A 26878-nucleotide genomic window follows, 5' to 3' on the forward strand; every position below is an offset into this window, starting at 1 on the left:
GGCCGCGGACAGGAAATCTGTGGAACTCACTTCTGTTATTTTTTTTTTGTTGCATTCCTTGGGGGTTGATTTAAAAAAACCTAATATTAAACTTGGATTGTTATCGATATTCTTATTCAAATTTCACCAAAAATGGTCCGATGTTTGAGCCGTAAAAATTGACCTTCGCATTTGGTTTTTAAAAATTTACTAAATAAAATTATAGTGAAAGAAAAATATAAGTAAAATTTCGACTTTCCATATAATCATCTGAACAGCTAATTTATACCAAAAAATGTGTGATTTTTGAGTAGACTTCTTTTAAAAACTATCTAAGTTACATAATCCAAATCTGTAAACGTATGAATATGGTTCCTACGTGCCGTATGGTTTCACCCTAGGATAGGATCAGTCCATATCCTCCCGTGAATGTAATGTCATATGAGGCGACTAAGGGACACATAGCCTTAGCCAAATTCCCAAGAATGTCATCAGACAGGCAGCCGAATTTTCAAAATGAATATTTACTTTTTACATTAATATGGGAGCAAGATCGTAGTTTTCCTACGAGTTTCTAGTTCATCTATGTTGCTTAATATGTGGTATAAAGCGTAATGACCGTCATTTAGCGGTAATAGGTCTTATTTCTAAACCTGCGTACCAAAGGATAGAGAATTCATTAAATTCGGTTAGTACTTACTTCGAGTAGCCTATTAAATACTATGTCTGCAGTACTACAATATTTTACAGTACAAAACTTAAATTTGAAATTCTTTAGGCCATGGGCCATCAATGTCATAATGTTGATGGCCCATGGCCTAATATTTGTATGCAGCTAAACGTGTCCTACGAGTATCGAAACTCTGAGCTTTATCTAAATCGTAAGGGTTAAAAACTTCATCATAACATACATTACTTTTCAAACTTTTACGTGGTCTAGTGACACGACATAAAAAACGTAAGCGAATGTAAAAAGTGTTAGGTTGAGCTTATTTGATGTCTGTTGAACGAATTAAATTGCAGATAAAATATTTTATATATGTCTTTAACTTAATTCATATTTACATAACTCTCAAATTGCTCACATACCTAACAACTTACGCATCACAAATATATTTCTTTGACATGAAGGTATTATAATTTCTACCTTTATATGCATCTATTTAATCTGTGTTATTAAAAAAAAATATTAATTAAAACTTGCAATCTTAAACCACACTTAATTATTAATCTAAACAAAAAATCATAGCAATGTTTTGTTGTTTATGGAATATTTAATGTAGGTAAATAAATAAATATTAGGACAAATCACACAGATTGAGCTAGCCCCAAAGTAAATTCGAGTTGTGTTATGAGATACTAACTCAACGATATTATATTTTATAACAAATACATATATAAATAAACATCCAAGACCCGGGCCAATCAGAAAAAGATCATTTTCCATCATGACCCGACCGGGGATCGAACCCAGGACCTCTCGGTTCAGTGGCAAGAACTTTACCACTGCGCAACCGCGTGTATTAGGTGTAATGTTATATTCAATTCAGCTGATCAATTTAACATATTATGTTTTATATTGTTATTATTATTTCTTGCTTCGGTGGTATTTAACACTATAAATTGAATGTTATGTGTACAAATAAACCAGCTCGCGAAATTGGAGGCCATCCACTTATTAGGCCTGATATTTATTATTGAATAGTTCGCCCACCGTATTCAAAGTAGAACTGGTGGATAGATCACATGTCTAACAAGAATTCACTTTCGTCACTAAATGTAGACCAAGGCCGAGACAACTAAACAAAGGCGACTCCATAGCTTTTCTGTTCCAAAATGCAGTTAAATGTCAGTATTGGGACGTAATGTGCAGTGTTATATTGACAGCCGGGTGGTTATCAAGTGTATTGGTTTAATTGGTGGTGTGTCGGAAACTTTGTGTGGTGAAAAGATGAGTTTTCGAGCTTTTCAATGTATTTTTGTGTTCGTTGCCGTCTATTGCATTGATGCTAGGAGTGTTAGTAAGTACTTTTTATTTAACTAATTAGTTTAATTAATTAAAATTATAATATTTAAGTAATTCGTTTAATTAAGACAGGCATTTGATAACCGGAATTTATTTTAAAATATCTAATTCTTAATATGCCACTTCCATTAGTATGTAAATATTAAAAAAATTAAAAATTATTCCTTCGTATATATATATTGAGACATGTATCTATATGCTCATTTTTTATCTATTTATAATAATAAAAAATCTGTCAACAAAAAAAATTATTCTGTCAAAAAAATTTTTTTATTAAGTATTTACATTTCCTGAGAAATTGTAGACTAGATTAATCTATGTTAGAAATTTATTAAAAAACTATTTAGATATTTATACAGAATTGTATCGAGCCTGAGGTCTTATTTTGAAAGCTTTTATTTAACTCATAGCGTGATCATATTACCGTGATCATATTATCGTGATCATCTTACCGTGTCTAAATTTATGAATAGCAATGAGACACCATTGATATGGCATAATCTGTGGCGTCATATAGGTCTTATGGCACATTTACGCTGAGCCCTATTGGGCAGGGAAGTGAGCATCCCAGTGTGTAAATAGGTTACTCGCGCTGTCACTGCTCGTGTCACTGCCGCTGCCCGGCGCACACAGCAGTGGAGTAATGAAAAAACAATTACATTTTTAGAACTTTATGAAATTGAGCAGGTAATATGGGATGATAATATACTGATCAGACATAATTCTGTCGAACCAGGAACCTCGACGAGATCGACGTCAGTCATTTTTGTAAGTTGATATATAAAGAATAGAGAGAGAGAGAGAGAGAGAGAGAGAGAGTAAGAATATGAAGGCTGAGATTAAACGCTCACTCGCGTCGTTATTGCCTCAAAAGTATTTAGGGAAATATTTCCGGCAGCGGCAGGAGAAGTAGCAGTAGAGCTGAGTGTGAATGTGGAGTAAGAGTGTAGGGCGCCCAGGGCAGCTATGCTTTGGGGAAATGCACCAAATTTGCAGGCGACGTAGGACATATAACCTTTCTCACCTGGACAAGTTTTCTGACCATTGACCATCATCTGAAGTGACCATCAGGTATGTTCAAAAGCAGCGTCCGCTCAATTAGGTCTGGTTTAAAATCCAGTTTATAACTCAGTTTCTGATTCATTTTTAACCCCCGACGCAAAAAGAGGGGTGTTATAAGTTAGACCGCTAAGTGTCTCTGTCTGTCTGTATGTTTGTGTACGTGGCACCGTAGCTCGTCAACGGGTGAACCGATTTGAATGCGGTTTATTTTATTTGATAGCTAATTCTTATGCGGTGGTTCTTAGATATGTTTGATCGGTTCAGCCGTTCAAAAGTTGTATCAAAATTGAAGAATATGTAAGCAGGAATAGTCGGGAGCACAGTAAAACACGTCTGGTCACTACGGAATTTATTACGGAGAGGAGTACCTTACAAAAATGACAATCTTAAAGGCTAATTGTCACAGCTACCCACTTATACATATGTTACACCCTACCACTACTACTACTTAATTAATACTACTTACATAACATTTATACAAAAGAAAATAAAATACTTCATATCTTAAATTGTTTATGAGCTAATCGATCTCAAAACCAAATCTTAGAGGTCGTTTTCTGACACGGGGTGGTTCTCGTCCGGAAGGAAGGTTCACGGGTGGTGCATTAGTGGATGTTGTCTCGTCAACCGGACGCTCCGTCGCTTGCGCACCCTCGCCTTCATATGTGACGTCACTATGACGCTCGGATGTAGTTAAGTGTCTACTACCTGTTCAGCAGACTTAATCTGCTCAGTAGTCGCAAGCTCTGCTTCGTTACACGCGTCAGTAGAAGCAGATGGTACGTTTAATGTACTTGGTCTATATGCCTTTTTATGGGTGGATCTTCTTCCCTACCAATCAAATAATGTCGAGATCCCATTTTTTGTTCTATTGTACCCATTAACCACTTATTTTTCCCTGAAAAACTTCTTTAACTTTCTCACCTACATTTAAGTTCCTTAACAATCCTCCAGCACTATTCATCTGTTTTTGTTGCATTTTGTGAACCCTGTCTACTACCTGCCTGTCACCTTTTAAAAGATCTAACCTCGACCGAAGCTGCCTATGTTGTAACAATGACGCGGGTGAAACGCCAGTGGTACTATGTTCAACGTTACGATAAGCCATTAAATATGACTGGAGCGCTGCGTCTATATCTATTTTATCCCGCATTGCCTTTTTACTGCCCGCTTACAAAGCTTGACGGCGCCTTCGGCCGCTCCGTTTGATGACGGGTGGTACGCGGCTGAAAAAGTGACCATTATACCGTTCTTACTCATAAAATCAGCATATTCCCTACTCGAAAACGGAGGGCCGTTGTCTGAAACAATTTGTCGTGGTAAACCAAAACGAGCAAATGTTTTCCGTAATACTTTTATAACCGAACTAGCCGTCGTCCTATTCATATGAAACACTTCTATCCATTTAGTAGTCGAGTCTATAATTACTAAAAATGTGTAACCCTGGATGGGTCCCAGAAAATCGGTATGTAACCGCGTCCATGGTTCAGGCGCATACGGCCACGACTGGGGAGGCGCCCGTGGCGGGGCAGACCCCTCTGCGACACACGTCGCGCAATCCTTACAAACACTTTCAATATCGGCGTCTATCCCTGGCCGCCAAACTATGCCCTATGCTTTTCATTTTTCAATTCCAAGATGTCCTATATGCATTTCTTTTAACAAGTTCTTATGCAAACTACTAGGTATTACCAACCTATAGCCCCAAACTACACAGCCCATGTCCAAATATAACTCATTACGGCGTGTGAAATAAGGTTTGAGTTCTGAATCAGTATAACTTGGAGGCCAACCAGATTGTATGTACCTCACTACTCTTTTAATTACCTCATCTTTAACTAATTCGGTTCCAACCTCTTTTCGAGTAACAGCAACACCGTGCAATTTAGTCAATAAATCCTCTACTCTCGGTAATGGAAAACGATCCACCTCTAGGCATTTATTTAATGTTAGTTTAAAGTCACCACATATACGTATCGTACCATCCTTCTTCATGACCGGCACGATGGGCGTTGCCCAGTCGGAACTGGTGACGGGCGAGAGGATGCCGTCGCGCACCATCTGGTCGAGCGCGCGCTCGACGGGCTCGCGCAGTGCGTACGCCAGCGGTCGCGCGCGCAGGAATACCGGCCGCGCCGCGCTCTTCAGTCGGAATCCGACCTTGCCGCCCGTGTACCTTCCCAACCCGTCCTCAAACACCTCACAATATCTGGAACTGAAGTCCGACAAATTAAATAACTAATAAATTATTTTTGCCACAATCGACTACATATAAATCTAGAGGTTTACATTCTTTTTTGTATTTAACTAAAGGTCTAATTTTGCCCACGGGGTGAATAATTTCTCCAGTATAATATCGCAACCTCAAATCGCTGTGTAACATTCGACAGGATGGAAATAAATAATTATAACAGTCATAACTAATACACGATATAGCACTACCTGTGTCTATCTCCATAGTTAACATTTTATCATCAATTAAAATGTCTATATTGTATGGTGCAAACTTTTTTAAATTATACAATTCGATACAATTATTATTTACCTCTTCACTGTCATTATCCTCACTGTCGGACCTCACCCTTTGTTCTGAAAGGTGATGAAGCTTAGAATAACAACCTCTAAATTTTGGACACATCCTTTTTAAATGCCCCTCCTTGTTGCATACTCGGCACACGTAATATCTAAACTTGCATAAAGTGGCCTCATGTTGACCACCACAAACGTTACACCTCTTTGTATCAGGGTTAAAAAAAAATGAAGAGTGTTTTCCAGCCGACCGTTGTATCACTGCTCGCTCCGCTTCTGCCGCTCGCGCCAGCACCTGTCTCCTTATCGCTCTGGCCACGATACATTCCTCCGTGCTACTCCAAGTACTAGTACGCCTCGCTCGGTTCCTCTCCGATGATCTCCGATGATTCACTGATGTCGTTGGTAGTCCGTCACTCTTTCCGGCCCTCGTACGGTCCTCCACCAACGCCGCATTAGTTTCTGCTGTCTCCATCGTCACAGCCAGTCTAAACGCTTTTTCTAAAGTAATGCTGTCTTCCTCCGCAAATAATCTCTGTCTTAATATTTTCATTCCTGAGATCGCATACGAATTGGTCTCGAATGTTCTCCTTTAAACTGGCCGACTCAAATTTGCAGTCTTTCGATAACCTTTTCAATTCTCTCCAGTAGTCCACAACTATTTCGTCTTCTTTTTGTATTCGCTGCCTGAATTTGAACCTCTCTGCTAACAAACTTGGCTTCGGTTGCAGATGTGCCTTCATGACCTTGACAAGGTCCTCGAACGACTTAGTCGACGGTTTGTCCGGTGTACACAAATTCACCATCAATTCATACGCATCACTCCCCATAACAGTTATTAAGGTAGCCACTTTCATTGCTACTTTCACTTCGTTCGCAATAAAATATTGTTCTAAACGTTCTACGTACGAATCCCACAAGTCTTTCGTAACATCGAATAGACCGATCTTGCCTATTGCCATCTTGATACGTTTGTAGTCTCGACACGACACTTTTTACATATAATTATTTTAAGTATTTTTTCTTATTTGGTTTTATCACGCAAACGTATTCGTCCAATTATTTTTTCGCCACTGAAGAATATGTAAGCAGAAATAGTCGGGAGCACAGTAAAAACACGTCTGGTCACTACGGAATTTATTACGGAGACGAGTACCTTCCAAAAATGACAATCTTAAAGGCTAATTGTTACAGCTACCCACTTATACATATGTTACAAAAATGAATATTGAAAGTCGGGGGTTTTTTAATTTATGTAACAAATAAACTTGTGTTTTATTATTTAAACTTGTTCCAAGTAAAAGCATGGTGAATTTTATGCTAATAAGCATGTCCTCCCAGCGACCTACTAGGAAAATCAATTAAAGCGAGATGAGGTAACAAAAATAGATAAACAAACTCACTTTGACATTCGTATTGTATGAAATCTGTTCTATTATTATAAAGAGGTAAGCGTTTGTGATTTTGTGAGGCGGATAATCTCTGAAACCACCGAACCGATTTCAAAAAATCTTTTATCATTAGAAAGGTACATTATCCATGATTACTATAGACTATATTTTATCTCAAAATTCGCACGGGAACGAAGTCCCGGGCAACATCTAGTGAACTATAAAAACGAGAAAAAAGCAATAACATGAAAAAGTATAAACGAAAGACATGTGTACCAATAATCTGATTACAAAAGATGCCGAAAACCGAACGAATAGGAGAAGAAACTATAGGAAAGCGAATGGCTTCGACGCTTTACGTCTGAAGATGAAAATGTTCAGATGAGAGCTCACTCTCATCTGAATATTGATGACAGTTTGCAAGAGTCTAGATTCTCAAATGTAGACTCTTGCCAACCCAAGCAATTCCGTAGGACAAGATATATGTACGGTCTCAACAACCGTACTATAATATTGCAAACGTTGCAACCCACTTATATATAGATACATAAACAATTACATAACAACGAGTGACAAGACAAGATTTTCCTCTGCGGTCTACATAAATTTATATTTAAAAAATGGTAAGCCCTTCTGGCATGATAGGGACCAACAATGTTTGTATGAGTTTCTTTCGGCATTTTTTATCAGCAGTGGTCGTTTCGACATGCTAGTAGTTTGTAGCTTTGGTAAATATCATTTAATTTAGAATATGACGTGAAAAAGTATCAAAAATCAAATAATTTATTCAGAATAAATCATTTGATTTTGATTTTTTATGCTGTCTCCCCTCAAGAATAAATAGGTACTTAACAAGTACCTCTCTGATTTTGGCTCTGTGTAGTTCTATCATCAACATTAACACTATCAAAGACGCGGGACTTCTGCAGCAGTTATAAAAATTATGTCTTGTCGAGCGTTCGCAATAGCAGGCCGGCATGATGACCATTAGGCCACGGAGGTCGTGAAAATTATTATTTAAGTGTATTAAAAAATAAACAAAAGGGTGTATGCAATGCGTATCTGCGGTTGGTATGCGCCATCGAGCTGGTCTCCTGCAGATATCGGTTAAACTCAGATTAAATATAATAAGCACATGACAAAACTTTATTAAGTACCTACCTACTGTATAATTTATTGTTTTTACCCAAGCGAAGCCGGGGCTGCTAGTTATTATTATAATTATTTATAACTAGATATTGCCCGGGACTTCGCTCCCGTGGGCATTTTGAGATAATGTACCTTTCTAATGGTGAAAGAATTTTCGAAATCGGTTTGGTAGTTTCGGAGATTACCCGCCTCAAACATACAAACTCACAAAGTCACAAACTCACAAACGCTTACCTCTTTATAATAATAGTATAGATTTGTAATACTTCATCAAACTCTAAAATACATCAATACTATCCATACTAATATTGTCAATGCATCGGAGACATCAAAATTTATAATCAATGTTTTACATATTATAAAGCAAGGTCCTCTGCCGCGTCTGTCTGTCTGTTCGCGTAAAACTCAAAAACTAACTACACGGATCTTCATGCGGTTTTCACCAGTAGATATTGTGGTTCCTGAGGAAAGTTTGGGCGCTTGCACAATAATAATCTCGTTCTGAGCGTTTTCCCCCTTACTTCCACAGCCGTTAAGCGTCGGAGACAAGTCCGTTTTCTTATTTATAATAATGCAGAGTTCATCACAATACTCTTACAATGACTCGATTAAACAGTAAAAACAAACCGAGGATGTGTTAAGTTAAACGAGATTAACTTACACCCATTATCTCGGAACCATTGTATTCGTGAAAGAATACTTATGAATAACTTATTGTAATTAGGTTTCAAAGGAAATTGAACACGAAATCAATCGGTTCCGTATTATAAAGAGAAAAGTTTTTTGTTTGTAATGAATAAACTCAACAACTACTGGGCCGATTTTTATAAAATTTGGCGCAGTTCAAAACCTTCAGGAGTGATGCAGGCTACTTATTTATTATGATTTTACGCAAGCGAATCCGGGGCAGTCCGCTTGTGCTTAATATTACCGATTGTCACGTTTTCGCGTGTAAGAACCACCGCGGGCCGATTTTAATGACATTTAGAATAGACATATAGCTAACTAGATGTTGCCCGGGGCTTCGCTCCCGTGGGAATTTTGAGATAAAATATAGCCTATAGCAATCTTGGATAATGTACCTTTCTAATGGTGATAGAATTTTTTAAATCGGTTAGGTAGTTTCGGAGATTACCCGCCTCAAACATACAAACTCACACTCACAAACGCTTACCTCTTTATAATAATAGTATAGATGATCAGTAATCAAACATAGGCTACACACAAAACTGCAGACAACAGCTAGTAAAATATATTTACAATAACAACTTTTGTTTTGTTTTACTTCACTGGATGTAAGTATGTTTGTTTGTTACTATAAACTTTGTAGAAACTGATAAAACTAAGGTAATTTTATTTTTATTATTTTTTTAAGTGTTAGAGAAGAGTATAAACTACGTGACATGATTATTAAATATTTATGTAAATTAAATTTATAGTAGATTTTTGGATTACACTCAGACCACAAGGACATGATTTTATTACAAATGAAATATGTTGTAGATCTGCTTAGTATATGATAAACAACTTGATACCCCTAATCGTTACTGAAATAAAGGTCTTGGCAGACGGACAGACACACAGACAAGGAGATGCTGATATGAGGGTTGCGTTTTTACCCTTAGATGTATAGAAGCCTAAAAGCCAGCGTACCAACTAAATAATATACGATATAACACAAATTTTATATTAGGACAAATATTATATTAGGACAAATCACACAGATTGATTCAGCCCCAAAGTAAGTTCGAGACTTATGTTATGGGATGCTAACTCAACGATACTATATTTTATAACAAATACATATATAGATAAACATCCAAGACCCGGGCCAATCAGAAAAAGATCATTTTCCATCATGACCCGACCGGGGATCGAACCCGGGACCTCTCGGTTCAGTGGCAAGAACCTTGCCACTGCGCCACCGAGGTCGTCGAAAATATAATGAATAATGAATAAATTATGAAATGATGCAAATAAATCGATAATTATACAAATGATGAATCATACACAAACTTCACAACGCTCAAATACTTACATGTGAATAATATATTTAAATGTATTATTTAAAAAGGTCATTGACATCATCACGTGACTGCGTTCGCGTGTATCTAATCGTTAAATATGCAAAAATTGTTCTAAATACTGATGAGAAGTACTTCCTATTAACAGTTTGACACAGAAACCTAAGTAGGTACCTACCTCAAAATATTTACAACTAACTTTTGCCCGCGGTTACGCCCGCGTGAATATTTCATGTGTCTTGTTATCAAACCTGGAATTTAAAATGTCACAGTCACACACTAATAAATAATAAATAATAAATAAGAAAAAATATATTCTACACATTCAATAGGTTCAATTAATTTTGTTGTTAAATTATGTCCAATAATTTATTCAGTGAAGTTCATACATGTTTTTTTGTTACACAAACTAGTTCAACATATCTACGCACCTAAGCCACATATAAAGCGAAGCCACAAATCCGCTGCCAGCCGCCAAACGCTGAAGTTAAAAGCATTGTGCAACATCACCCGAAAAGAAAGAATAAGTATTTGAAAACAGTTTTTTAACAACTGTGTTGTGATGATTGAAACACTGCGTAAACTTTATCTTTCATTACATATTGCCCGCAGCCTTATCCGCGGCCAAATGTGCCAAATTTAATCAAAAGCTCAGCTATTATATAAATCTTAACTGTTTAGTTGTTAAAGCGAGAGTAAAACAGGTCCAAATAAGATGAACGAGAAGAGTCATTGACCCAGCGCCCAAACAATGTCACGGTCGTTTTCGTTAATAAACATAACATCACGTAACGCATAACTTATAGAAACTTGACAATCTATAGTGTTTGACCTTACTCTATGTAGTAAGGTCCCGCCATTTTTTCTACACGCACTTGACCCTTTTTATTCACGCTGTTAACCATGTATAGTTGATCAAAGAATATATATTTTTTTTTTATTGTTTGGTTCGGTTGCATTAGTCAATTTTGACGTTAACTTTAACCTGCGCAGAAAAACGCAAAGTAAGCTATTTTATCTACACTACGGCGGCGGTGGCGGGCAAGTTAAAGTTAACGTCAAAGTTGACTGGTACAACCCACCTGTAAACGCACCCATCCAAAATGTGTAATACTCGACAAGTTCATTGATTTATGATTTTTATGTTATGTACTAGATGCGTCTCGGGGCTTCGCTTTCGTCGGAATTTCGGGATAAAAATGTACCCTAATTTATATTATACCAAATTCAAATTCAAATCATTTATTCAGAAATTAGACCTTCACAGGCACTTTTTCTCGTCAATTTTTATATTTATAGTTATTTCTCACAAGCTACAAACTACTGGCATTTCGGAACGACCACTGCTGAGAAGAAATGCCGAAAGAAACTCATTTGAACAGTATTCGTCCCTATCCCCGTATACCCGTGTGTATACTAAATTTCACAACAATCCGTCCAGTAGATTTAGGCGTGAAAGAGTAACAAACATACATACACATATACATCCACACAAACTGTCGCATTTATAACATTAGTAGGATATTATCAAAATGTTTCTCTTGCATATTGATTCTGTTAAAATGATGTTTGAATAAGTGTAATTAAAGGTCGCAATCCTATACCAGTTTTTGTCTGTGAAATTATTTAATTGTATTTGCTTTGATAATAATAATAACGTAATCTTGGACTTTAATCCTTCAATAAGACACGCGACTGGGTGATAAGTTTGTTGTGCAACTAAATCTCTCTCTCATCATAGCTTCTTGACTCCACGAAGCGAAAAATTAGCAGCTAAATAGTTGCAATCAAGTCAAAAGAAACTATATTTACAACTAAACTAATAATTATATATTTTCAGATAATGTTCCTGAAGCTACCTTCGATGAAAGAAATAAAGATCATTGGAATATGCAAGCGCAATGGACCCTGAGAACTAAGGTAATTATTAGTTATCAATCAATCCATAAATCGATGAATCACGAGTAAAATGTGACCTGGAATAACACATAGGGTACTTTTATCCCGAAATTCCCACGAGAGCGAAGCCCCGGGGCACAGCTACTTGTATATAAGCATGCATTAATATTTACGACCTTCTCGCCTATTATAATTACTTGAAAAAACGGGTGTTCAAAAACAAAAGTTGTTGAACAAAAAAATTACCATATTCGAAAAAAAAATCAAAAGAACATCACTGGAATAATTAAAGTGAATGTTTCAGTGATTTTTTTTTTGTTGACCAGTGACCAGTCTAAGTACCTATGTTCCTTACTTTAATTACGTTTATTTAGTCAATGTGAAGGTGGTAAATCCAATCTTATTGCATAATTGAAGGTCACCGACTGCGCACTAATTCCAATAGCGCTTATTCAAATAACTCTTTTATAGACTACATACGGTATCGCCGAACTCAAATAGATGCTGACGCGATAGAATGAACAATGCGTAGTTTATATGAGAGCTAGAAGTGAAAAAAATATCACGTGTGTCATATATTATACCATAGCACATTATGATAAAGTGATTAAAAACAGTGTTAATAACCCTCCTTGTGCCGCCACAGTCGTCTTTGAGCCCGGCCCCATTGCTACGCGGCGCTCCGTTGCAACGACGCAGCACGTTGCGGCTCCATGGTTTTCTGTAGCTTTTAACGTTACTTAATTCAGATCTCCATACATCTATACAATTTTTGCGTTGTTTCGTCGACGGAGCGCAACGCAAGAGTACACAAGCTCCTATAATATAATTTTAGGCATACCAGTGGTAGAAGTATGGATAAGGCTAGTGTAGCAGCGGATACAACAATTTGTCATATAATGAACGATTTAACACTATTTTCCAGGTTCTCGCGCCTCTAAACAAGAGAGTGGCAAAAAATGTGATCCTGTTCATTGGAGATGGCATGAGCATCACAACCCTGGCCGCGACCAGGGTGTACCTCGGTCAAAAATATGGACATTTAGGAGAAGAACTTCGGCTAAGCTTTGAGGCCTTCCCGTATACCGGTTTGTCAAAGGTATTCTTGAAAATTATCTTCATTTTTAATAGCTTGTGGTGTCCCTCTGCTGGGCAAAGGTTCCCTTACTTGTTCATCCATCTCTGTCCATTGCGTAACTCTTCCAGGTATTGTTGACAGGCGACGAAAAAGATACGACGAAAACATAAACCTGGAATAACACATAAAGTACTTTTTATCCCGAAATTCCGACGGGAACGTAGCCCCGAAGCGCGGCTAGTTATTTATAAAAATACAAAGATGACAGATCCAGGATAGATAGATCACGGATGGCTGATGGCAATGATAATGATTGGAGCTTTATCTATTCTTCTATTCTATTGCTTTGATAGCTAAAATAAAGGGTTATACATTACTATCGACCACATAACTGCTAAACTATGTAGTATAACGTAAAGATTTTCCAATTTTAGCCATATTGCGTGGACAACAACGTAGCGGACTCAGCTTGCAGTGGGACTGCGTACCTCACTGGAGTTAAGGCCAACAGTGGGACCGTGGGCCTGAGTGCAGGTGTGAAGAGGGGAGACTGTAAGGCCCAGAAAGACGGGCTGTACTCAGTCACAGGACTCATGGACTGGGCGCAGAGAACAGGAAAAAGCACTGGTTAATACTAGATATCTCACTTTTCCAGTAGTATAAGTCGAGCTATATAACAATATCGTGGTACTACAGGCCCAAGTTCGTGTCGATAGAACCATTGATAAATAAACTAATACTATATCCTGTTAGTAACGTGGCCTAATTCTTGGATTGGCTATATCCTAATCCTAACTAATATTATTTCATCCCGAAAAAATAAATATTCATATATAATAATAGTTTACGCAGGCCGCGGGCAGTAAGCTCATCTATCAACTTTGGTCATTCGTCTAACATATACGACCAAAGTTAGATGGGCATATCCTATCATGATGTGGCCACTACATAACCATTATGTCAGAGCGTGATTAATGTTATATATTCATGTAGTATTAACATATATAATATTATATAATTCATTTTGCTGTGGAGACCCTGGTACCTTGAGGGGCGGATACAAAAATCCAATTCTTTAAAGAAATTTCCGTACGCCTAGACGATGTCTCTGGGGACCCACTATTTTGGCCAAAGGTTAGGTTTGGTCATACAAAGAGGAAATGTCGCCAGCCTTCTGGGAACTTTACCGCACGATACAGATGATTTTGGATCATTTCTTAATTTAATACATATACTTTAAATTTAATTTTAGGTTAATTTAGTTGTTCTATAATTGTATATATTTTTAAGTAGTCTAAGGTTAGTTGTAAACAATTTATAAGTTTAATTAATTAATATTGTTACATATAAATGAATAATTAGCAAAAATTAGTCGGCGAAAATAAAAACAATATTATATATTAAAATTAAATATATTTTTGTCCAGGAGTAGTAACGACGACGCGGGTGACGCACGCGACGCCAGCAGCATCGTACGCGCATTCGGCCGACCGTCTATGGGAATCTGACGCTGACATCCCAGTGTACGGACTGCACTGTGACGATATCGCTACCCAGCTGGTCAACGGCCAGGTTGGCAGCAAGATAAATGTAAGTTTTAAGGGGTCCACTAGCCTGCATTTGTATGTCGGAGGAGTTCTGGGAGAGAAGAAAAAGCAAATCCAATTCATAATATATCCACAACTTTTCGTACATCGGCGATCATGACACAGCCGGTCAGAGTTCAAGCGGAAATCAGTATAGTTATACTTAGGGTGGGTTGCCGTTAACTTTAACGTGCACAGAAAAACGCAGAGTACGCCATTTTGTCCAAAAGTCAGCGACGGTGCGCCGGTTAAAATCAATGTCAAATTTGACGGAGCAACTCACCTTTGTTGCGAGTTACACTTTGTCAACTTTGACATTAACTTTAACGTGCGCAGAAAAACGCAATGTACGCCTTTTTGTCTAAAAGTTAGTAACAGCGGCGCGCCGTTTAAAATCAACGTCAAATTTATCGGTGAAACTTACTCTTAATTAATCAAAACAAACCACTTTTGACAGACTTCGAGATGTTAAAGTTTGTCAATAAGGTAAAGTTTTCTGTGAAGAATTTTAGTACAGATACGGTGTCGCGTCTTTGTCCCTTACGGGGTAGATAGAGTCAAGAGTAAACCAATTGACTACATGACTGGGTTGTAATAAAATAAAATGCATATAGGTATTATTTAAATAACCAAATACAATAAACGTCTACCTTACGAACCGGTGTTAATACGCCGGTCAACCAATTGTTGGTCAATCTATTAGCTCTCTATGTCGATTCTGCGCTATCGATGTGTCTCACTTCAATAAGTATATCAATTTTATTAATTACAAGGTTTATTATTTTTTTGATCTCACATTATTGACCGAGCGAAGCGAGCGAGGTCTATCATTCTACTTGGGGCAAAAATACATTTTTTGGTACATCCAACCATCCGTGGGTGTTTGTAACGCGATAGGGACCAACACTGTTTGAATGAGTTTCTTTCGGCATTTCTTCTCAGCAGTGGTCGTTCCGAAATGCTAGTAGTTTGTAGCTTTGGTAAACATCATTTAATTTAGATTATGACGTGAAAAAGTGCCTGTGAAGGCCTAATTTCTGAATAAATGATTTGATTTTGATTTTGATAACTTTCGAACCGTTGGTGAAATTGTTTTGATGAAATTTAAACGGTATGTAGGATCTGCCAATGGAATTTTTAAGTTCGTATGACATCAAAATCGGTTAAGTCGTTCTTGATATATTCACAATTTTGTAAAAATCATCAAAAATTGTGTTCGCGAGGTCTAAGTTTGCGGCGAAAAATTAATAATAGAAATGTTTTTGACTTCAAAATCCATGACGTCACATTACGTTACTGTTATTCAAGCTCCATATATAAGTTTGTTTTTGATTAGAAAAAAGTAGTGTGGTTTGACTAGTTGGAAAGTAGCCAACACAGATTTATATACAGTGGTAGCCAATTTCATTACAAAGCTTCTTGCCTCGGCATAAAGGTCAGGGTTACTTGTGACGTGTGGTTCCTTCCGTGACTTCGGTTTTGCTTCAAAATTGGACCATTCCATATCTTCCCGTGAATGTCGTACGAGGCGACTAAGGAACACACAATCTAGGCTATGATAGGCAAAAATAGAATTTCCAAGGTAAACGTCTGGCTTGCAATCTCTTATAAAATAACAGCTATATCTTCAAAATTTTAAGATTATTTTTTTCCACTGACCACGGACTTCAAGTTGTCACAGTGAAGAGGTTAAGAAGGGTTCTGGAAGTATTATATAATCTGTGAGAAGGGTTTTCATTTCACTTATCACCATTGAATCGAAGTACCTAAGATGCAGCGAACCAATCATATTGCTGTGTGGTTGTCGTTGCGTCACAATGGCGCAATGTAATTTGTTCGAATCTCAGTTCGAATCGATTCTATTAAATGTAAATAGTAAGCTAGGCTTACCCTCAGATGATAGATAGATCAGAGTAACTTTATCTATCAAACAGTATAACATGGCTCCTGGAAGTATTATGTAATCTGTGAACATGGCTTAAAATTTTGATAGTGATCACGCACAACCATAGATTTATGTCAGGCAATATACTGCATCCAAAGAATTTATAATACTAAACTATAATACTAGAATAATACTAGAATAAGCAAAGCCGTTCCTAAATTTGATATATTTTTCTTGCATATGACAATAACAGTTTGCCAGAAAGGGATGGCTGCAAATTTCGTACCCAATTTCAGGAACTTTAAGTATTGGCACGCGGACATTGTGGAAATATTGTGATCTTTATAACAAAGCAAATAGGTATAGTTTTCAATGTCATTATTTTGACATTTGTTATTCGTAATCATTCCAGTTAGCATATAAGTTCCTTGACTGCATCTTAACAAAGGCTTGCGGAAAGCCGAGGAGCTGAACTATCACAAATAAAATACCCCGGTCCCTTATTAGTGCTTTCCATAAATCATGACGACGTAAATTTAAGATTTTAATCTTACTTTTTGACATGTTTTAATACGAAAAGGTATAAAGCTTTAAAGATCTTTATTAACTCATAAAAAATACAATAATTCACTTATAACGAGTCTTAATTATAAAAAATTGTGATAAAACTAAATGGACGCGTAAAACAGTGTAGTACAGAATCAAGTTTAAAATTAAAATTAAGCTTCACAAGTAGTGCTGGTTCTCTTAAAAAACGGGGATAGACTCGATCGCACGGCTTGTAGTGTCTAGATTTTTGTAGATCTATGATTGCAACCAGTTTCCCAACGAATGAAGCGTATGAAAATCTCATCTTTGTAACGATTGGCACGTACCAAATTATCGCCCGTATCGCTAGCATCAAATTTAGTCAATTAAACTTTGTGTTGAACTTGAATTTATAAAGTACCTAATAGTCAAATCTTAGAATTTGGTTACTTCAAGACGTGTAATGTCACAGATTATTATGTTGAAAATGAAGTAAGTATAGATCAGTTCAAAAATCTTTATTTCCCAACTAGCTTTTGTCTCATAACTTACTACGCACTAGCTGCACCCCGGGGCTGCGCTCCCGTGGGAATTTCGAGATAAAAAATACTCTATGTGTTATTGTACTCTGCACGTTGTTGGTATTCTGCCCGTGTACCAAATTTCATAACAATCAGTCTAGTAGATTTTGCGTGAAAGAGTAACAAACATACATCGATACACACATTCTCACAAACTTTCGCATTTGTAATATTAGTAGGATTGTCAATATCTCAAATCAAATCAAATCATTTATTGCATCCTTAATGTATCATACAGACAGGTCTTTGTTTACAATAAATAGTAACAATTAAGGACCCTGACGGGCGCTGCAATGGGAAAAGGGCTATATATTTCTTCAAGTTCATGTTATTAATTGTTTATCTCGGGTTATGGGAAACGTATCGCGATGAAACCTATATCAGATTTTACATTAGATCATATGCTATGCAACTGCTAAAACCGCATGAAGAAGTTTTTGCGTGATGCGCAAAGAAACATACAAAGAGAAAGAGAGTCTTGGTCACTTCAATAAATAATTTTTCATTGAAATAAATCGCGCAGTTTATCAGAAGAACTCAGCCGCAACATTCAGAAACAGGTTCAACTTATTTTCTCCTTTGCGTAAGAAGTAAAATGTAATGAATCAATATATTTTTTCAATCAAAACGTATTGATTCCAGGAATATGTTTCGCCACGTTAAAAATTCCCTAAGGAAATATATTTGCGTAATAGAATATTTAGTTATGGGTATTTCGTTGACAGACATATTAGTATTCATAGTTTTTTATACGCAGAAAATATTTTAAGAACATCAGTGTTAATAAAAGAAATTACAGTTGAAAAAAAGTACATAATATAACCCTTATTTTCCTAGGAAAATTGAGAATTAAGGATTCCTCAGAGACCTTTCTCGAGCAGGACATTTAAGGCTAAATAAAAAAAAAACAAGAAACGAACGAGAGAATCCAGACCACATATTTTAGTGTAAGAATAGTAATAACTTAGTACCTATGCCGCATGCCTGACTTTATTTAAATTTTATGTATGTCTAAAATTATATCTTAGCTTTTCATAAGGGGGAGGGGGGGGGGTGTTTGAACCCCCAAAACCCCACACCTGGCTACGCCCTAAATCTTAGCATGTCTTATTTAAAAAAAACTATAATATTGTTTAACATGTTGCCACAAAGTGGGCAAATGTGATACCCTCGTGTTGCAGGCGTCCATAGGCAGCGGTGACCGCATCCAATAATAAAACAATATATTTCAGGTGGTCTTCGGAGGCGGGAGAAAGAACTTCACCCCTAAAAGCGAGAAGGATGCTGAGGGTTTCTTCGGTCGCAGATCCGATGGTAGAAACCTGATCACCGACTGGCTCAACAAGAAAGCTTCCTTGGGAGTACCTGCCAAGTTCATTTATGATAGGTAAGTATTTGATACGTCATCTCCTAAACATAAAGGATCTGTTGGCCACAGAACCAATGGAAGAAACATATCACTGATTGGCTCAACAGGAACGTAGACAGCTGATCAGATTGTATTCAAATCGTCCAAAAGCATCTCACATGACTCAGCCATGTATTGGCAAATAGTCGCACACACACACTATACATATTTAAACCGAAATCATCAACCAATCAAGCGTGACCACTGACCAATATAACACATTTATCTACTCTAGGGACGGCCTCATGCACTTGGACGCGTCAGAACGTGGAGACATCCTGGGACTGTTCGCTCCTGATCACATGCCCTACCATTTGGACGCACACGATGACGACCCCACTCTTAGCGATATGACTCATGCTGCTATTAAAATATTGTCGAAAAATCAGAATGGATTTTTCTTGTTTGTTGAAGGTGAGATCGTTTTCTATGAAAATGTAGTTTTTATTTACCAGGTGGTTTATGTCAGGCATGCAGCCGTTTAGAAAAGCGTAGCCAAATCATTAAAATTAAATGGTTGATTTTTTGGTTGTATATTCTCGTTTAACTGACTCATCTAGCTAAACATAAATGCATGTATGAAAATCTAAGAGCAGATCGAAAGAGAAGCTACCCGAAGGAAGGATCTCGCTATAAAGCCTGCCTCTTTGAAGGTTGTTGGTCACAGTGCGTATTACCAGTCAATAATATTATTTAATAGATTACCAATGGACTTAATGTATCAGAATAACATTTGTAAATCAGATAATGAAAATAAATTAATAGTATTTATATTGGAAAAGTGCTACTATTCCATTGATGAACGTATGACATTTCCTAGATTGTAATTTTGCTGTATTATTTAATTATGTATTACATTTCAATTTTTGTGTGTGATAATTATGATTTGTGAACAATATCTATGGTCGTAAATTCGTAATAAATGAAACTCTTGTGTAGTGGCAATTAAAATGTAAATATATATTGGAAACCAAAAATACAACTCAACTATTGGCGGCAATTTTCTTGACAGCGAAAAATATTTGAAATTAGAATAACGTTGTCAAATTATTTCTCTAATACAATTTTGGTGGCCAGTGCAGTTATTTTATTGTTATTTAAACACTGTACAATTTGACATCCATAAATTTGCGTACTTTTGTCTAATAATATACCTAACTATAATTTGATTAAATGTATTTATTAATAATTCTGTTAAGGCATGTTTAGAATATAATATCATGTACACATTTCGAGACAATGTAAAGTATATTGTTTGGAAATAAAAAATGAATAAATAGAATTTACGCGAAACCTAGGCTTCGGAGTTTAAATAAGAACGCGAGGATGAGGAAGAGATTCTCTCTTTATTTTGCTACAAATAAATCAATATTATAGGTGGAAGAATAGACACAGCTCACCACGAAACGAAAGCGCGTAAGGCCCTGGACGAGACAGCGGAGTTTGCGAAAGCGGTGGAGGCAGCCCTGAGACTGGTGGACTCAGAGGAGACCCTGGTGGTAGTGACGTCAGACCACAGCCACACCATGACCTATAGTGGCTACAGCAAGAGGGGGACAGATATACTTGGATTTACTAATAAGGTGAGGTGAAATTTATCTTTCATTTTACAATCAAGATTTTGAACTTAGTAGGTTGTTAGGTAGGAGGCACACCAGATTATTTCATAAAAATTTGAAAAAAACCCCAATAATATAATCGTTGTACACTATTTTGTACAGTTAGCATATTTATTCGTTATAGAAGAAAAAAGCTAATATAGTTTTTTTTCCAAATTGAGAGGGCACTAATTGGATTGTGGGTTACGTCAACAACTATTATTTCCTTTATACAGATACAGTATCACATCTTTTTCCCTTGCGGGTTAGACAGAGCCATGAGTTGCGAAACTCAAAGGCTGTATGGCGAGCTTCATGGTGAAATAGGCATTAAGTAGTTGCTATTCTATTGCCTATGAGAAGAATCTCCAATTTATAGCCGCAAAGCCCTTGATTGACTTTTACAAGCTGCGCGGGAGGAGATGTAGCTGGCATATTCTTTATTTTACTTTTGCTCCCAAACAAGCATTTCTTCTATTAAAAATGCCTCTGCTCATCGAAAATTAACTGATTGGTTTTGAAATTACGTAAATTCCATGTATGTAAGCTTACACCAACTAACTAACACCATATGGACTCTGTCTAAAATAAATAATTTGAATTTGAAATCAATTTCAGATGAATGCATCAGATTTCCTTCCGTATACAACGCTGAGCTACGCGAACGGACCCGGGTACAAACCACACGACGGCTTGAAGAGACACGAGCTTTACTTGGATGACATTAGTAAGTTTGTGCAAGGAATTATTCATACCATTGAATATACATATACAGGGTTACTGGTATCTAACGCATAACATTCCAAAGGCGCGTCAGGTACATAGAGACTAACATCTTTTGTTCAACAACTTTTGTCTAAACGCAATAAATACCTACAAAAGTATTCCTTTTTATAGTTTTAATGTCGTTTCTATAAAACGTTAACTTCACGTGCTACCTGTACTCTCTCGTGTTGCTTGGCTATTACATAGAGTTAAGATGGGTAGAATCGCAATTAGATTGTATTTTATTTTATATGAAAAAAACTGCTGATCACGAAAAGGCGTAGAATAAAAGTTGCTTGTTTTGATGTACCAAAGTAGCCTTTAGGAGGATTTGCGTTCGATACCAATAACCCTCTATATGCATAGAAGAAACCTGCATCATTCTACAGTCGTATTCCTTATGGATAAGGATCGTGGTAATGAAGTGGGATGAAGCACAAATAACGACATTCTTGGCAATATTAATGAAATGTTTTGCCATTGCCTTCTCCATTACACACAATAGATGATAAGTTATCGACTGGAGTGCAGGTTTCCTCACGAGATTTTCTTTTACAGGAAATAGGTTTATTCAAAGCTTTAAATCTAAGTTCAATCTATTCCCGTATTCTCAAAAGAGTAATTTCGACAGATAGTTTTTAAAAATGTCTTATTTCACATTACGGCCGTTTCACATTGCAAATAAACAGTATAAGGACAGCTCTCACATGACGTTTTGCAATGCGAACATTCAACTTTTGCTTTGAAAACTGGCAGTCGTTTTAAATTGAGGACGTTTAACTCTCAGAGCATTATTATTATATACAGTCGATGTGCGTCCAAGGACATTTAGCTCCCAAAACATCCTGATCTGTAAGTATAGAAGATTACCTCTATATACCGTGCGGGAAAGTGCTTACAAACTACAATATACTTACTTATATTTTATACAAATAAGATATCTGCATATTAAATTCATTTCATGCAACATGTATATGTAAGCATCCCTGAAATATATTCAGTTATACGGTGCAGCTGCGCGTCGCATATTCAATAATATATGTTGATGCACTCGAAGTATGGAATTGAAATATGTACTCTACTCGTATGTGATCATAAAAATACACTTACTGTTTACGAGATAAAGTAAATTGTAATGTGGTTTATATTTATATAGTGCTAAGTTATGTACATTGGGAATTTCGAGAGAAAAAAGTACCCTATGCATTATTCCAAGTTATATTCTACCCGTGTACCAATTTTCAGAACAATCGGTCCAGTAGTTTTTGCGTGAAAGTATAACAAACATACACACGTACATCCTCACAAACTTTCGCATTTATAATATTATAGTAAGATTAATTGAATTGTCGTAAATTTATTTAAAAGTCAACCATTGTTCGATTATTTTAAAAAATATTTTTCTTTTTTTTTTTTTTTAGAAAATCCCAACTTCACATACCCATCACTAGTCCCTATGGCCCGGGAGACGCACGGCGGTGAAGACGTGGCTGTGTTCGCCAAAGGGCCATGGGCTCATCTGTTTACAGGGAACTACGAACAGAACTACATACCACATGCGATTGCCTACGCTGCGTGTATAGGAAACGGGTTGACTGCCTGTAACCTATGACAGTATTAAAAAAAATAAAATAGTACTGGCCACTTAAGATTTTATGATTGTTTACCAGATGTATTATTTTAGGGTTCCGTTTCTCACCACCTGGAACCCTCATAATTTTGTTATCTGTCTATCAAGATACTTTTATTACGATATATGAAGGGGCTGTTTCAACGCTTGCTAGGCTAACTGACGAATCAAATATGAGACAATTTATCTAGCGGTTAAGTTTATCTGTAATTATAATACAATATTTTAACAGAAAGTGGTGAAATAGGCCCTTATAGTGTTATAAAGTTGAAATTTATGTCTAATAAGTACTCGGGTTTACAGTCTATTTCAGCTATGATTAAAAAACTTGTGAGTCTACTCGATCAAAAGATATGAACATTTTTAAATATTTTTTGATCTCACTAGGGAACCCAAATCTATGGGTACTTCCCGTTATCTTAGAATAGTTAAATTATGCAAGGAACAATGTCACATGCACATGTCACGGAATAAGACCGGAAATTAATATCTATGAACATAATTTTTAAAATTATATTTTACCCTGAATTTTAACCGGAATCCTCGCCTCGGAGCGAGTTCAACTAGTACTTGACCGGTTTTAAGTTGGTTATATTGATTATATTGTTCCAATTTACATAACTGGTAAATACTTTGTACTTTTATAGATGAATAACAAAAAACTTAATATTGATCTGGTGCTATAGATAAGAATATATGTATAGATAAGCAACTTTTCTATATAGTCATAATATAGTGTTAACAAGATGTAAATTATGATAAACAAATAAATTATAAGTTATAGAAACGATGCACCGCGCCGGCATCTGTCTGAGTTGGGCGATAGTGTGTGTATTGTACATTATGTATACATGTATGTATCATACAATATTTTCATCACACTTGAAGTCGAGGAGTGTTAGGTAAAAGTTCTAAAATACCAGAATTGTAATGCTAACTGCACATTATCGCCGAACTCAGACAGATGCCGGCGCGAATGCAGGAACATTGTATAGTTGGAATGAGAGCTTTTATTTAACACCATGAAAACCCAGCAATGTATGCCGAATCTGCCAAAGTTCGGCGAACTGTTATTCTCTCTCTCTTTTCCCGATTGCTTCCCAGTCGTTGAGCTGCGATAATGTCTACCCGTCATAATATTACATGCAAATTTTCTGAAAACACCGTTTGTTTTCGTTATTTCAAATTTAAATTCGTTTATTTCGTGAACGTAGGTAGAACAAATTGACATGTATTGTGATAACGTACACTATGTCCTGCTAGTATCATTTATTGCTTAAAAGACAAGATATTTGCACTTCCAATCTATAAAAATATATAATAATTATATAATAATTTATTTACATTATTACGATAAGAATTTCAACCGTTTTAATAGAAGCTTTAAGCATTGCCGTAGTATGTTATGATCAATGGTTTAATATAATATATTAATGTACTTAATAAGTGTAGTGAAGCGGCGGTGGTGTAATGGTTAAGACGCCCGCCTGTGGATCGAAAGGTCCCAGGTTCTGATCCTATATAGTAGTTTCCATCGACCACCACTTGCTTCCGGTAAAGGAAAACATCGTGAGGAAACCTGCACACTGGTTGGTTCTTATTAACTTGTGTGTGAAATGGAGAAGGCAATGGCAAACCACTCCATTAATAATGCCAAAAAATTTGTTGTGTGTGTTTCATTCCACGTAATAACCACGACCCTCAGCCATGAGGAATATGACTATGAAGAAGACTTAATAAGTACCCATACCTACTATTAATATAAGTGAGTTGTTAAGCTGTGTTTATGACAACATGAATCAAAATGTTTAATTTTCATACTTAAAATAAGTCAATTTATACTTTGTGACAATATTAAATCCTGACACAAAGTGATCAGGGAAATATAAAAAAAAAATGTAAATAAATAAACGTAATATTTTGTATTTTGTTTTAGTTCACACGAACCAAAGACCTTAAAAAAAAACGTTTTGCACTCCGGCAGTGCCGGCAGAAGTGAAAACTTGAATATTAACGTTGTGCACTTTTGACGTCTTACGAATTTTCGATCAGGTCACGTGTCGTGACGCGAGTTTAACATTTTTTACCCATCACAAAAAGTGCACAACGCCGCTAAAGAAGTTTTCACTTCAAAAATATTTCAAAGCTGCTAGTATAAACTAATTTAATACAGCTATAATAACGACATCGAAATTAGAACACCTGTCCAAACGTGCCAGTTGACAAGTATACTCAACAATACAAACACAAAGGGTAAGCTCACATACTGTTGTAGGTACATTGAGGATTAAACCCCGCATAAACTGGTATTATAAACACAATAATATAAACTATAACGACATTATATTATTTTATTTAATTTTATTATTTCTACAGGATAAGATCTGTTTCTGAAATTGATAACTGCTCAAGAACTAATCTTTACTATTATTATAAAGAGGTAAGCGTTTGTGAGTTTGTGAATTTAAGTTTGAGGCAGGTAATCTTCATAACTACTGAACCGATTTCAAAAATTCTTTCACCATTTGAAAGGTACATTAACCAAGATTGCTATAGGCTATATTTTATCTCAAAATTCTTACGGGAGCGAAGCCCCGGGCAACATCTAGTGTCAAAATATTTATTATCGTACTTGTTGTTGGTCGCGGATCCGCCCGCTAAAAGTAATCTTTACTATGTAATACTTAGTATGTATGACTTTTATCAATGAATCATTTTTTATTGTATTTATTTACGTTCAAATGTTAAACCAGTATTATCCTTTTTATCTTAAATGTTCATAAAATGGGTGCGGTGTAAAAAAACTCTGTTATAATCTTCCCTTTCCCCCTATATCAAGTACTGTATAACGCATTCACACGATTATGATTTATTATATCTGCAAAATGGTAACTTGAATAGAACCTACACTACCTTTTATACTTCCCATATACCAGCCGTCGTGATAATAGTCCTTTTAGGGTTCCGTTCTGTCTGTCTGCCCTATAATATAAAAGGGTACTTCCTGTAGACCAAGAATCATGAAATTTGGCAAAAAGTTGGGCCATACCGTACTGATATAGGAAAAATTCTGAAAATTGATAATTTATAGTTACATCACAGAAAAAAAGTTATATTTGTAATTTATTCCATACAAAATGAGTGCATTTTGCGATTTCACAAAGGAATCAAAACCTACAGAGTACTTCCCGATGACCTAGAATCATTAAATTTGGGATAAAGTAAGGGCATACTATTCTGATATGGGAAAAATTACAACCATAGCATTCCCAAAGAGGGTTAACGTTAGGCAGACGGCCGGTCATAAAATCACAGGCAAATCATCAAAATTTTTTGTACGGAACACTCGGTGCGCGAGTCTAACTCGCACTTGACTGGTTTTTTTATTAACACACACAAACTACTCCTCGAAACAGCGGCCATAACCTTAGTTCATACGAGGTCAAAACAATTGCCATCTTACATTTTCGTTTTTATGTCCCGATTTTCACATGACTGAGTTTTCATTTTCCCCGACTTGCTTTATGACACTTCAAATACAGTTCGAATTCCTGTAGCACAGGAGTAAATTACGTCACAAATTTCGTAGGGGACAGTCACGACGAAAATTTCTCGGACATCCTTATTGACGTATCAACAGGGTTCAAAATCTTCAAGCTTGTGCGAATAGTGTGAGAAAATTGGTCGAACGTCCATCAGGCTGGACGAGATCGATGCACAAAACGAAGACAGTGTGGAAAAGTATGACGGATAGAAATCG

The 26878-nt window shown here is 36.4% G+C and overlaps 1 protein-coding gene and 1 pseudogene across 2 annotated transcripts; one reads left to right on the forward strand and one right to left on the reverse strand.

The window, feature by feature from the left end:
* Positions 1 to 1749: 1749 nt before the first annotated feature.
* LOC128674646 (membrane-bound alkaline phosphatase-like) lies at positions 1750 to 25043 on the forward strand. 2 transcript variants are annotated; one of them, XM_053753363.1, is made up of 10 exons: positions 1750 to 2000; positions 12001 to 12080; positions 12985 to 13158; positions 13572 to 13764; positions 14564 to 14727; positions 18950 to 19104; positions 19361 to 19539; positions 20503 to 20708; positions 21342 to 21450; positions 22910 to 25043. In XM_053753363.1, the coding sequence occupies exons 1-10, from the start codon at positions 1826 to 1828 to the stop codon at positions 23098 to 23100; spliced, it is 1626 nt and encodes a 541-aa protein (XP_053609338.1). In that variant the 5' UTR covers positions 1750 to 1825; the 3' UTR covers positions 23101 to 25043. The 2 variants fall into 2 exon arrangements, with proteins under 2 accessions (XP_053609338.1, XP_053609339.1); XM_053753364.1 differs by lacking the exon at positions 1750 to 2000 and adding an exon at positions 6892 to 6972.
* Positions 3414 to 6714, reverse strand: LOC128674647 (uncharacterized; annotated as a pseudogene).
* Positions 25044 to 26878: the final 1835 nt, after the last annotated feature.

This window comes from Plodia interpunctella, chromosome 13 (assembly GCF_027563975.2).
Source record: "Plodia interpunctella isolate USDA-ARS_2022_Savannah chromosome 13, ilPloInte3.2, whole genome shotgun sequence".
NCBI classification, from domain to species: domain Eukaryota; kingdom Metazoa; phylum Arthropoda; class Insecta; order Lepidoptera; family Pyralidae; genus Plodia; species Plodia interpunctella.